General features: G+C 37.4%; 1 protein-coding gene across 1 annotated transcript in view; it reads right to left on the reverse strand.

The window, feature by feature from the left end:
* The window catches only part of LOC124382067 (POU domain, class 2, transcription factor 2), a 43068-nt gene that overhangs the window by 9388 nt on the left and 18534 nt on the right, over positions 1-15146 (reverse strand). Inside the window, exons 2-11 of the mRNA XM_046844164.1 lie at positions 9202-9267; positions 8767-8801; positions 7906-7962; positions 7108-7218; positions 5756-5986; positions 5266-5377; positions 5031-5122; positions 4597-4791; positions 696-837; positions 389-537 (exon numbers count right to left, since the gene is read on the reverse strand). Coding sequence (XP_046700120.1) covers positions 389-537; positions 696-837; positions 4597-4791; positions 5031-5122; positions 5266-5377; positions 5756-5986; positions 7108-7218; positions 7906-7962; positions 8767-8801; positions 9202-9267 — 1190 coding nt within the window. The remainder of the gene's footprint in view (positions 1-388; positions 538-695; positions 838-4596; positions 4792-5030; positions 5123-5265; positions 5378-5755; positions 5987-7107; positions 7219-7905; positions 7963-8766; positions 8802-9201; positions 9268-15146) is intronic.

The following is a 15146-nucleotide window of genomic DNA, read 5'->3' on the forward strand; positions in this document are numbered from 1 at the left end:
AAGTCACTTTCAAAGTCTTCATCTTGTTATGTGTAAATGTAGCTAGGTAGTTTGTGCAATTTCATGGACACTGATTCACTTGGTGATCTATTCAAATAAATTCATACACTATTGATTTACAAAAAATTTAATGTGCCTTCTGTGTTATGCTTAATGTTTAACCTTAAGTCACTTGCTCTGTTTTTTGCTTTGTTGAACAACAGTAAAAATGTTTTCAAAGGTATACGTTTTGGTTATGAAGATTGTATATTGAAGACTGTATTACACTCTGAATAGAGTTTAAGTCTTTGTTATGTCTGAGGTATAAATAATAAAGTACATTCCTCACTGCAATATGACTCTAATCATGTGTGGATATGTGTAAGTTTATGTGTGTTGTGTGTCTCACCATGATAAAGTTACGTTCCAGAGCAACACGGACATTTGTCTCAATGCTTGTGCGTTTCTTTCTGCGCCGTCCGGGCAACCCCTCAAAGCCCAGCATTGGAGAGGACAGTGAGCTGGGACTGGGTAGCATGCTGTCTATTGCCATAGTTTCTACACACACACACACACACACACACACACACACACACACACACACACACACACACACACACACACACACAGTACCTCATTTAAATTTCTGTGAGTATTCTCTACTTTTTACAGTACACATGCTGAACATATGCTTAAGCCTTTAAACAAACACATACCTGCATCACTCAACCATTTCTCCAGCAGGGGTTTGAGCTTGCACATGTTCTTGAAGCTAAGGTTGAGCGCCTCAAAGCGTGAGATAGTGGTTTGGCTGAAGTCATTGCCATATAGCTTTCCCATTGCCATTCCCACATCACCCTACAAAACACACACACACATGACTGTTAATGTAATAAATGCTACATCACACTACAAACACATATATGACTGTTATCTCTGTGACTTGAACATGACATCATTGTTGGAACTGAAATTGCTGATGTCCTGATGTGGAGATGGTGAAGCAGGAAGTGAATTGGAATAGTTAGGAGGAAGTAAACAGCTATGAAGAGGATGAAGAGTGGAAAGTCAGTTGGACCAGATGACATACCAGTAGAAGCGTGGAGATGTTTAGAGGAGATAGCAGTTGTGTTTTTAACAAGATTGTTCAAAAAGATTCTGGAAGGTGAGAAGCCTCACCTTCCAGAATGCCTGAGGAATGGAAAAGGAGTGTGCTGGTAACGGTTTTTAAGAATAAGGGAGATGTGCAGACCTGCAGTAACTACAGGGGAATAAAGTTGATCAGCCACACCATGAAGTTATGGAAAAAATAGTGGAAGCCAGGCAGCCAGAGAGCCAGGCAGCCATCTGTGATGGTCACCTCTTTGCTTTAAGAATGTTGATGAAGTATAGAGAAGGTCAGAAGAAGTTTAATTGTGTGTTTGTAAATTTAGAGAAAGCGTACGACAGGGTGTGGAGAGAGGAGTTTTGGTATTGTATGAGGAAGTCAGGTGTGTCAGAGAAGAATGTGAGTGTGGTGCAGGACATGTATGAGGACAGTGTGACAGCAGTGAAGTGTGCAGTAGGAATGACAGACTGGTTCAAGGTGGAGGTGGGACTGCATCAAGGATCGGCTCTGAGCCCTTTCCTGTTGCACTGGTGATGGACAATCTCCATGGACTATAATGTTTGTGGATGATATTGTGTTTTGTGGTGAGAGTAAAACGGTTTGAAAATAGCCTGGAGAATTGGAGGTATGTGCTGGAGAGAAGGGGAATAAAAGTTAGTAGGAGTAAGGCAGAGTACATGTGTGTGAATTAGAGGGAGGGCAGTGGAGAGATGCGGTTACAGGAAGAAGAGGTGGTAAAGGCGGATTAGTTTAAATACCTGGAGTCAACAGTAATGGGAGATATTAGAGAAGTGAAGAAAAGAGTGCAGGCAGGTTGGAGTGGATGGAGCAGAGTGGCAGAAGTGATTTGTGATAGAAGGTCATCTGAAAGAGTGAAAGGGACTGAAAAAAAGTGTAAAGGACTGTGGTGAGACTTGCTATGCTATAGTTTAGAGATAGTGGCATTAACAAAAATACTGTAATTGGAGCTGGAGGTGGCAGAGTTAAAGATCCTTTACTTTGGAAGTGAAGAGGATGGACAGGATTAGAAACGAGTTTATTAGAGGGAATGCGCATGTAGGAGGTTTTGGAGACAAGGAGAGGGAGGCGCGATTAAGATGGTTTGGACATGTGCAAAGGAGGAAAATGAGGTATATAGGTAATAAGAAAATGCTGAGGATAGAGCTGCTAGAAACGAGGAAAAGAGGAAGGCCAAGAAGGAGGTTTATGTTTGTGGTGAGGGAATACATGCAGGTAGTTGGTTTGAAAGAGGCAGATGTAGAGGACAGGGGCGGTATGGAGACAGATGATCTGCTGTGGCGACCCCTAATGGCAGCAGCCCAAAGAAAAGAAAAGAATATATTTATATATATATATATATATATATATATATATATATATATATATATATATATATATATATATATACAGGAGTGCAGAATTATTAGGCAAGTTGTATTTTGAGGATTAATTTTATTTGAGGATTTAATTTGAACAACAACCATGTTCTCAATGAACACAAAAACTCATTAATATCAAAGCTGAATATTTTTGGAAGTAGTTTTAGTTTTAGCTATTTTAGGGGATATCTGTGTGTGCAGGTGACTATTACTGTGCATAATTATTAGGCAACTTAACAAAAACAAATTCATACCCATTTCAATTATTTATTTTACCAGTGAAACCAATATAACATCTCAACATTCACAAATATACATTTCTGACATTCAAAACCAAACAAAAACAAATCAGTGACCAATATAGCCACCTTTCTTTGCAAGGACACTCAAAAGCCTGCCATCCATGGATTCTGTCAGTGTTTTGATCTGTTCACCATCAACATTGCGTGCAGCAGCAACCACAGCCTCCCAGACACTGTTCAGAGAGGTGTACTGTTTTCCTCCTTGTAAATCGCACATTTGATGATGGACCACAGGTTCTCAATGGGGTTCAGATCAGGTGAACAAGGAGGCCATATCATTAGATTTTCTTCTTTTATACCCTTTCTTGCCAGCCACGCTGTGGAGTACTTGGACGTGTGTGATGGAGCATTGTCCTGCATGAAAATCATGTTTTTCTTGAAGGATGCAGACTTCTTCCTGTACCACTGCTTGAAGAAGGTGTCTTCCAGAAACTGGCAGTAGGACTGGGAGTTCAGCTTGACTCCATCCTCAACCCGAAAAGGCCCCACAAGCTCATCTTTGATGATACCAGCCCAAACCAGTACTCCACCTCCACCTTGCTGGCGCCTGAGTCGGACTGGAGCTCTCTGCCCTTTACCAATCCAGCCACGGGCCCATCCATCTGGCCCATCAAGACTCACTCTCATTTCATCAGTCCATAAAACCTTAGAAAAATCAGTCTTGAGATATTTCTTGGCCCAGTCTTGACGTTTCAGCTTGTGTGTCTTGTTCAGTGGTGGTCGACTTTCTGCCTTTCTTACCTTGGCCATGTCTCTGAGTATTGCACACCTTGTGCTTTTGGGCACCCAGTGATGTTGCAGCTCTGAAATATGGCCAAACTGGTGGCAAGTGGCATCTTGGCAGCTGCACGCTTGACTTTTCTCAGTTCACGGGCAGTTATTTTGCGCCTTGGTTTTTCCACACGCTTCTTGCGACCCTGTCGACTATTTTGAATGAAACGCTTGATTGTTCGATGATCACGCTTCAGAAGCTTGGCTATTTTAAGACTGCTGCATCCCTCTGCAATATATCTCACTATTTTTGACTTTTCTGAGCCTGTCAAGTCCTTCTTTTGACCCATTTTGCCAAAGGAAAGGAAGTTGCCTAATAATTATGCACACCTGATATAGGGTGTTGATGTCATTAGACCACACCCCTTCTCATTACAGAGATGCACATCACCTAATATGCTTAATTGGTAGTAGGCTTTCCAGCCTATACAGCTTGGAGTAAGACAACATGCATAACGAGGATGATGTGGTCAAAATACTCATTTGCCTAATAATTCTGCACTCCCTGTATATATATAAACCTTAACCCATACTGAGTGTATATATACAGTCCTGAACAAAATCTTACAACCAGGGGAAGCATTGCCAGTATTCGCATTTCGCGCTGGTGGATCATAACCAGGTTGTTAGTACTTCTTCTTCTCAGTACTGAGTCCTTTTTTCACACTTGTAGTTCTGTTGCGGGTATTTTTGGGCTATGGTCTTAAACTTTTGATCAGCCTGTTTGAGTTTAAATGCAGTTTTCAATAAAAAGCCAATCTCTGTTTTTTTGTCTCTTGCTCCTTTTTCTTCTTTTGACATTTTGAAGCAGTTCTTACATTGGTTATGGTTATTGGTTATCCACCAGCACAAAATGCAGATACTTGGAATTATTCCCCGGCTTAAGATTTTGTTCAGGAGTGTGTGTATATATATATATATATGTATATATATATATATATATATATATATATATATATATATATATATATATGTATATACTGAACAAAGACAGGGATTTTGTAAGAACAGAGTCAGGTGTATGACCAGTTTTTGCTAATATTCATCATTATTTCACCTGGGTAAAGCCAAGTTTAATCCTCCTCTGTTTGAAGGTACGAGCAAACTGCTCCAGCTCCTCCAGATCACTTGGCTCCTCGCTGTGTGAGGTTACTGTGGCAGCCAAGCTCATGGGTGTAGCTACTGATGGGGTCATGCTGCTGTCACTTCCCTTCTCCCTTTGTAATGAACATGGCCTGGCATCTTGGTTGCGCTACAGCAAAAACAGTACACGGTCGCATACAAACATATTGTGACATCATATAACACTCTTCATTTCTAAAACTAATATTTAACATCCCACACTAACAATGTTAAGCAGTTCTAACCAGGTCCAAATGGTGTTTCTCATAAATCCCTGCCATGAACCTGCTTTGCTTTAGACTTTGAGTAGTCTTTTTAGTGTGATGGACAAAAGTTAGTATGAGATGTAAGCCAGGGGATGTCATGTACCTGAGTCTGCATGCTCAGTCTGGGTGGCATGTTCAGGAGTGAACCAGGACTTTGCTGAGGTAGCGAAATCAAATTTTGTGTTGAAAGCAGACCTGTTTGAATGAATGAAGGACAGGCAGGGCCAAAGAAATTAAATTAATAATTAGTATACACTATAATAAAAAAAAAAAAAACATTCTGTTCAGTGAATTAAATAAAATTAAATTGTTAAATGTCATATATATGTGTGCCTTACCCTGCTGGCTCTGCTGGGCTTGTGCCTGGGGCAAAAGGAACTGGGCAGGAGACTGCAGAGCATGACTTGGCATCAGCACCAATTGCTGCAGCTGCAACAGGTGCTGAATGTCCTAAAATTATTTATTCATTATTAATATACATTTTTACATTAATTTCAGTAAACATTCAGTAACCTTCTCCAGTGTGTGTATCAATATACTTCTTATTTGCCATGCATACAAGTAGTTAAGTAATTATTAAATTCTCAAACTCTGTAATAAAGGTAAAAATGATTTAATAATATTTATATAAAAGAAAATACTGCGTATAAGACATTTTGCTTAGAGTTTAAAAAGTGACATCAAAGTAAAAAGTAATACGACATACATTGGTAAGCAGTAATAAGTAAAACACGTAGGATAAATCATATATCGCTCTAGATTTTCATTGTTTATATTCAAAACAACAATTACACAACTTTTTTTTATTGATATCCAGTCTATTTGTACCTGGGCAGAGAGCTGAATTGGCTGTGAGAGGGCAAGTGGAGGTGGAGCATGGACAGGACTCTGCTCTGTTTTGGCTTGTGACTGGACTTGTGCTAGAGCCTGATTGGCCTGTTGCTGACTGGCTGCGGCAGCTGCATGAGCTGCATTGGTGTGCTGCACTGCAGCGGCCAGGAGCTGGGCCTGAGCCTGCTGAAGCAATAACTGCTGCTGTGCAGGTAGCAGAGCTGCCAGCTGGAAGGAAGGAAGAAAGGCCAAAGGAGGAAACAGTAAATAAAAATGGCAGCAGTTGCAGGGGAGCTGCATATGTTAGACTACTGAGTAATATTAAACACTGGAACACAATTAAAGGTAAAAATTCAAGAAAAAAAAAAGAGATTTGTTTTGACGCCACACCTAATAGTCAATTTAAATCAGTGCAGCTAATAAAACAGGCAGAATCAGGTGTGGCCCTTGTATGATTAGAATGAAAACCTACAGCAGACATGTGAAGAGAAGATTAGACACCGTTGGTACAGTGAAAGAAATATTATCTTACTATTTTTGAAAGCAGTTTTCAGTCCCATACTGCAAACCTGTATTAGTTTTTTTTTTTATGTCAAACTATTACTTATATATGGCATCACATCCTGTTCCAACTACATTTCCAACATTTTCCAACTACAAATGAGTTTCAATCTCAGAAACTATGCCTTGCAATTCAGTGATTAGCTAAAATTCCTAAGAGAAGAATAAAATAAACAGGCTTTGTTCAAATTCAAAACCAATTAAGAATTTAAATGCATGTGTAAACGTTGTGACATATTTTATTCAGTTGTGAACAGCACCCCTTGGAGGTTAATTTAAACAAAACGTCTTGCCTTAATTTAGATCTAAACAATTGCTCATATAGAATGTTTGTTCTGAATACCTCACACCTTTGCAGAAGCATGCCCTCTTTTAGCAAATTTTAGCAAATCTGTTTACATTATCTGGATTAACCAGCCTCTATGTTTTTTATGGATTGGTTTCACAATGCTGTTAACAAAATGTTATGATTTGATTCTTTTAAGAGATTAATTTAAAATGTTGGATTATCCTATTTATACCATGGTCACTAACAAGCACTGACAAGTTAAAACTGTCTGATTTTTGCAGTGCAAGACTAAATGGATACAAATTGTTTTTTTTTATATAAATTAAATTGTGTGTGTGTGTGTGTGTGTGTGTGTGTGTGTGTGTGTGTGTGTGTGTGTGTGTGTGTATGTGTGTGTGTTCTTTATGTGCATGATGTATACATGATCACATATGATATTAGCTTTACTTCTGAATTTATTTTAAGAATTATTTACAATTTTTTAAAAATATTTGTTTACCCCTGCAAGCTGACTGCCGGCCAACATGAGCTGTGCATGTGGTAGAGAAGGCTGAGCTGGAGGATGAGGAGGAGCTTGGGAACTGAGCTCAGGTACATCTCCTGCTTTAATCTGTAACACAAACACACAAACAACACACAGATTCATGTGAGGTCCTTCCATTTACATAATTACTAACGCAAATAATGAATGCTGTGCCTACACCTTTGTTGCAATGTTACATTTTTAACCTCTGTGCTTCCATGCTACAGAAAACCCCAGAGACATTTCCATGTTCATCTTTTTTATTAAATTGTACTTTATTTGTATAACACTTTCAAAATGGACATTTCATGGAGCAGCTTCAGAAAAAAATATAAATTCTTGCTTATTAATTATACATTTAGAAATCTAAATACATTTGATTAGCAATGTGCTTGACAGCTAACTGTGATGAATGATGCATATTTTCTTGCTCAGACTAATGAAGTGTCAGTGTTATAGATTTAATAAGAAAATGTGTGTATTCGTTGTTTGATCTGTAACATGTGTGTATATAAGCAACAACTCTCTGCTGTGTTTTCTGCTGATGCTATTAGCCACCATGTTGATTTGCTGTTTTACTAAATTCTGGGTTGCCTTATTCATCCTGTGTTGCTAATTAAGGGTTGGAAGAGCATTTTTTGTTTTGTTTTTATTAGTCATATGAGCTCAAATACAGCATTAACTTAGCCATTCTATTAACCTTACCTTTTCATAATTAAGCAAGTGTCCCCTTTGAAATTAAACTAGAATAATTCCCATTACACAGACACTCACTTTGGTGTGGCTTGGGCTTGGAGAAAGGCAGAACGGACTTGCTTTCATTAACTGGGTCTAAATAAACAATGGAAAAAGAAATAATATATTATTATGTTGCCAACAATCTCTGAAAGAAAAAAAACATTTAAAATAGAATTGGTGAGTGTATATATATTAAATCCAAATCAATTCATTTTTATCTTTATAGCGCTGTAACAATGGACATTGTCTCAAAGCAGCTTTAAAGTAAAAATAAAGTTGTATAAAAGATTGTCTAGTTTAGTGCTTGTAAGTTTGTTCCTTATCCCTAATGAGCGAGCCAGTGGTGATAGTGGACCAAAAATCTCCATGAGATGGCATGAGGAAAAAACCTTGAGAGAAATCAGACTTAAAAGGGAACCCATCCTCATATGGGTGGCACCGAATGTCCATTCATCACAGTTCCATCATTGTTGAGTTGTGCAGTGATTTGTGCTTAAATGCAAAACTGTTCATACAAACTGTGGTCCTGAGCCTTTATAGTAGGCTGTTGATATTAATTGCAACTCTTCCTCATAGTTCCCATAGAGTTTCTCATATATATATATATAATAGTCTATATATTAGATTATAGAAACAAATTCAGTTCACAATGATGACTTAACTATTTCAAAAAGGAGTAAATAAAAAATATGATGCTTGGTTAAAACTCATAAAGTGTTATTATTATTATAACTGATATAACATCACAGTAATGTAACAATGAAGTATGTGACCAAATATAATGATAATAATAATAATAATAATAATAATAATAATAATAATAAGAAGAAGAAGAAGAAGAAGAAGAAGAAGAAGAAGAAGAAGAAGAAGAAGAGGAAGAAGAAGAATAAAACATACCTGATCACTAGCCTTGGGACTGTTCTTCTTCGAGTCTGTAGAGCACACAAACACAAACACACACACACACACACACACACACACACACACACACACACACACACATACACACATTCAGCTTTGTGCCTCAGGCTTCAGCCCTCACATCAACAAAGAGTAACCAGTTACCCAGAGGCACCACATTAGTGGGATACCACAGCACGTTTAACCTGGGTTGACTCTGTGTATACAAGTGTGTGTGTGTGTGTGTGTGTGTGTGTGTGTGTGTGTGTGTGTGTGTGTGCGGTAGCTTATTTATAGCATAAATCAGCATTTAGGGCAAATACATACTTAGTGATGAATATGAAAAATATAAAACTCTAGATCATGTTAATGTACACGTACTCTTGTAAAGGCACACACTCAGACACACTTGAGCCTGAACGATATTGTTACCTGTGCTCTCTGAAGGAAAGTCAGCTTCAGTCTTCTCATCGTTAGCTGCTTTATTCATCCTGATATCTATTTTAAACACAAAAATGTAAGTTAAAGTCTTTTACTTTTTGCATAGTTCTGTTTGATTCAATTTAATGACGTTTCTCTCTATTTTATACGGTGTATCATTTCAAACCTCTATACACATTATATAGACCAATAATCTATTAATGCAAATCTATTTGATAGTTGTTATTGTCTGCAGGCTAAAACGTCTTCTTAAATTCAAAATGCTAATTTTATTTGTCACATACACAACCATGAATGCAGTGAAATGATTTGAATACCTGGTCCATGAAATAAAAACAGAATTTATAAAATAGAAGGATAAAAATTTGAATATGGCAAAAACAATTTGACTTATTTAGTGTATAATATAATGCAGCTCTCTTCTTTGCTCTATTTCTATATTCTGTAAACATTAATGTTGTTTATTGGGTTTACTAAGTCACAAGATCATGTCAAACACCAAGTCACACAGTCACCACCACCTTAGGCACATTTTAAACACAATATGTATAAGTTACATCAAAATAATGCTCTTTGTGTAGAGTCTGTTGTGAATAGTGTGGTTATATGTTGTATTCATGTTCATGTACAGTGCATTGCAAATATATTCATACTTCCCCATTTTGTCACGTTATAACTACAAACTTATATGTATTTTATTGTGATTTTATGTGAGAGACCAACACAAAGTATCACATAATTGTGGAAGGAAAATGATACATGGTGTTAAAGATTTTTTACAAATAAAAATCTGAAAAGTGTAAAATGCATATGCTTTCATTCCCCTTTACTCTGATACCCCTAAATAAAATCCTGTGCAATCAACTGCCTTCAGAAGTCACCTAATTAGTAATTAGAGTCTACCTGTGTGTACTTAAATCCCAGTATAATTACAGCTGTTCTGTGAAGGCCTCAGAGAACATTTTGTTAGAGAACATTAGTGAGCAAACTGCATCATGAGGACTAAAGAACACACCAGCCAGGTTAGGGATAAAGTTGTGGAGAAGTTTAAAGCAGGGTTAGGTTATAAAAACATGCAAAACTCGATGTGTGGCGGAAACCTAACACTGCACATCAGCCTGAACACACCATTTCTTCAGCAGGGAGAGGGAAGCTTGTCAGAGTTTATTGTAAGATGACTGGAGCTAAATACTGGCCAATCCTGGAAGAAAACCTATTAGAGGCTGCAAAAAGATTGAGACTTGGGTGGAGGTTCACCTTCTAGCAGGACAACAACCCTAAACATACAGCCAGAGCTACAATGGAATGGTTGAGATCAAATCATATTTATGTTTCAGAATGGCCCAGTCAAAGTCCAGATCTAAATCCTATTAAAAATCAAGACTTAAAATTGCTTTTACAGACGTTCTCCGTCCAATCTGATTCAACTGGAGCTGTTTTGCGAAGAGGAATGGGCAAAGCTGCTAGAGACATACCCAGCAAGACTTACAGCTGTAATTGCAGCAAAAGGTGGTTCAACAAAGTATTGCCTCAGGGGGGTTGAATGCATATGCACGCTAACTTTACAGATTTTTATTTGTAAAAAAATCTTTAACACCATGTATAATTTTCCTTCCACTTCACAATTATGTGATACTTTGTAAAGGTCTACCGCATAGAATCCCAATAAAAAAAATTCCTTTAAGCTTGTGGTTATCTTTTTTTTCTGGCTGCTCCCTTTAGTGGTCGCCACAGCGGATCATCCGTCTCCATACTACTCTGTCCTCTACATCTGCCTCTTTTAAACCAAGAACGTGACAAAATTTGGAAATATTCATGTGGTATGAATACTTTTGCAATGCATGGTATTTTTAACAAGTGTCTATTTTATGTTAGGTCAGGTGAAGCAAAAACAACAAAAAAAATAAGGTAATGAAATTATATCTCTTATTAATACATGTTAATTAACTTTGCATAAATTGTTTTTATTAATTGAAAACAAGCAGAAATACACAACGCGGTAACAACCCTGCCTACTGTTCTTTTTTTGAATTTTTATTATTTTAGGAATCATTATTTGTTGAATCCGATATATATCCTATTGTTCAAACTATAAGACTATAACTCTGTGTTGTGTGGTTTTCATCTATCATATGTTTGACTTTATTCATAGACAACATATTAAACAATTTGCATTACATTTCACAGCAACAAAACAACAACAACAACAATAACAATAACAATAATAATAATAATAATAATAATAATAATAATAATAATATGTGATGACTTGTTTCTAAGAACTGTGGACTATTAAATATTTTAAACAGACATATTAACCAAAATGAGCTCTGCACTGTACATGTATTAACACACACACATATGCACACAAAGTATGTGTGTGGCTCACATTCCTCCAGAGAGTCCTGACATTTCATTATTACTGCTCTTACTGCAGCTCGTTTTGAAGTTCTCTCATTAGCAGAGTCCCTCACAGACAGCAAAGCTAATTAACCCCTAAACCTCAGGAGAGATCATTAGATAGGGAGAGAGAGAAAGAGAATCAGCTGGAAAGCAGACATTTTACCAGAGCCACCATTTTATAAATAAACCTCAGCTCTCTTTCTACTGGGTCACAACTCACAAAACTGAACAACAAGGTGAATAAAACAAGTTTTTTTTTTTTTTTTTACAGAACCTCCAATCAGGTACAAGACCTGTGATCCCTAAATAATCTGATTTACATTTTCCCAATTTCCTTATTATTATTCACATTGCTGCCTGGTTTTATGAGTCCAGGCCTTGAGTCAGAGTGCTGCTCTAACGGTTGGCATCAAACGATACAGAATATGTGTCATATCAACAGAAGAAAATGCACATATTGGATAGATAGATAGATAGATAGATAGATAGATAGATAGATAGATAGATAGATAGATAGATAGATAGATAGATAGATAGATGGATGGATGGATGGATGGATGGACTGACGGACGTTTCTTCCTCCCTTTCAACTGTAAATAAAAAAAAGAAAATGCAGGATCGTGAGCCAGCCACATGGGGGCAGCCTCACCATGTAAAACCGATCTGAAATCACCAGGTCTCATGATTAAAAAAGCCACAAGAAGAAATATTTAGTTGTATTAATTGTATTTTGCAGTACGTACATAACTTTCCTCATTACACATGAACATTAGTTTTTAAACATTTCTAGAAAAGAAGAAATGCAAAAAGTGCAATTGTACCTAGAAAGAGAGAGAGATTTTATTTATTGAATTCTATTGTAATTAATTATTGCATAACACTTACACATGTAAAAAAAAGTTACTGTTGATTCTGTGTGCAAGCATCAATGCCACAAAAATAGGAGAGAGATTGAGAGAGAGAGAGAGAGAGAGAGAGAGAGAGAGAGAGAGAGAGAGCATGTTCAAGCATGTTCAGGAGGTTTCCTTATATACATCCCTCTCAGCATTGCCTCTCAACTAAGTCATAGACTTTATGTGTGTGTGTGTGTGTGTGTGTGTGTGTGTGTTACCACTTGCAACATTAACACTAAACTTTGGAACTTTATTGAATGTTAATAAGACTTCTATATCTAGTTTAAATACACACACACACACACACACACACACACACACACACACACACACTCCTAAAGTTGGAAGGCTTGGTTGAGGCAGACAGGTCAGGGTGTTACATCTTGTTGGCTGTTGACCTGATTTAAAAACAATGGAGTGTAACAATGGAGGAGTACAGGTTTAAAACTACACCCGTGTCTCTCTCTCTCTCTCTCTCGTTCTCTTCCTCCTATCTAGGGTTCAGCTGAATTCATAATCAATTTCAACATGAGCTGATTCTAATCACAGGTTGCTACACTTCTTTTGATAAATCATGTTATAGGCTATCCTGATGGATCTGATCCTTTCCAGGCTTTTACTGTATGCTTATGATGTCAAAATTAATTTTTTTTTAGAAACTACTTTGAACTTTCGTATAGTTTTTTTTATTTATTTTTTTCCATGACATTCACTGTTTATGTTCTTGTTAATGTTTCTTTTTTTCTTTTTTTTTTGGTCCCTCTACTTTTTTTCTCTTTCTCCCTCACTGTCTCCCAACCTTCTCTCTGTCTTTCTTCCTCTGGTCAATAGTGGTCATGACATCACCAGACAGTCTCTGCTCTCCAATAGGGCAATTGCAATCCAAGTTGCTAGGCAACAGCAGTGAAAGATCAGTGCATGTGTGTGTGTGTGTGTGTGTGTTTGTGTGTGTGTATGTGTGTTTTTGTTTGTATGTGTGTTTCGTAGGATGTTAAGTTGAGTATATGTGACCATCGTCAATAAATGAAATTTATGAATTAATGAATGAATGATGCACAGATATAATGTTGGTTTCCTCTCAGAGGGAATCACTGCAGATCAGTGCAGATCAGAACCCTCACTTCAGATCAGTGAAGGTGTGCATAAGTTTTTTGTATAATCCCATTTCTGCCCAATTCTTCCCAAAGTATTTACAACTTCCTAATAGCCAAGGGTTATTTTCCCTAAAAAGATACAGAAAATAGTGAGGTGGATAACCAGGGTAAAGCATTTGCTTCATAGAAATCAATGAATAAATGAATGAATGAATTAACGACATAAACACTCTGCTCTTAATTATGGTCTCTCTGTGACCATGACCTGATCACTCACCCCCACCTACATCAACATAAAAACTTTTCTATTGCATCCCACAGGATCCTGGACCTTTAATTCTGAATCACTCCACCGTTATCTGGTGTGAACCTATTCTGGGAGTGTCTTCAAGAATCACTTTTTTTATTGGTCCATGAGAATGAATACCAGGACAATCATGATTTGCACCTGACATTTAAATTCTGTGAACTTGAACATCGTTCATTATAATAACTGACAATTTATTGCTAAATTATCTCATTCATGTGATTATTGAATTTTAATGAGTGTATAAAGGTGTGTGGGTGTGTATGTGCCTGTTTTAATAGGCATTTGTTTGTACATGAGTGTATGAAGGTGTGTGCATGTGTGTATACACGAGGTGTGTGAATGTGTCTCGGGGGTGTATATTATATCCGATACAGTAGCTCTTTCTCGCACCACATATTTCTGGGCCAATCGATATTTCTGACTCCCTACAAGACAATAATCGCTCCACCCCCCCACACTCCCTACCCCTTCCCCCTCCCCCTTCAGGCATCGGCTACCATTATTACATCTTTCTCCCGGGAACACATGAAACAGCGAGAGGAGCAAACGCTCTACCTCAAATCATCTATTCATACACCTATCCCTCCATCCATCCTGTACACAGCCCCTAACATGAGTTACAGAAGAAATGAGAAGAGGAAAGTAAAGACAGAAGAGAGAAAAAGATGAGAACAAATACAAGGTAATAGAGGAAAGAAGGAGGCTAATGGACAGAAAGACAGAGAGAGAGAGAGAGAGAGAGAGAGAGAGAGAGAGAGAGAGAGAGCAAGAGAGAGAGAGAAAGAAAAAGAGAAAGAAGATAAGTTTACAATAAAGGTAATTGTAATTGTACAATATATAAAAGAACACAACATATACGCACACACACACACAAACCCTGTGATATACAATATACCTGATGTGCCACATATACGAGTGGTGTGTAGGGGAATCAGCTATATTTGTTTTCTTAGATATATTGATTAGTTTGGATGTAACTTCTGAACACTTATTTGAAACACACAAACACACTTTCCTGTCTTTTTGTTTCTTTCTTTATATTTTACCCTTTCCTGACACCCATTACTTCCCTTTTTTCTCTTTATTATTGGCAAATACATTTCTCCTTCTGTCTCTCTGTCGCTTTCTCAAACTAATACCTTTTTCCTCCCTTCCCCCGTCCTCTAAGGCCATCACGTATCTCCCTGTCCTGCTTCTCATCCTATCTCCTTCTCTATTTCACTTGTTCATTTCATC

The sequence above is a fragment of the Silurus meridionalis genome, chromosome 29 (assembly GCF_014805685.1).
Source record: "Silurus meridionalis isolate SWU-2019-XX chromosome 29, ASM1480568v1, whole genome shotgun sequence".
Taxonomy (NCBI): domain Eukaryota; kingdom Metazoa; phylum Chordata; class Actinopteri; order Siluriformes; family Siluridae; genus Silurus; species Silurus meridionalis.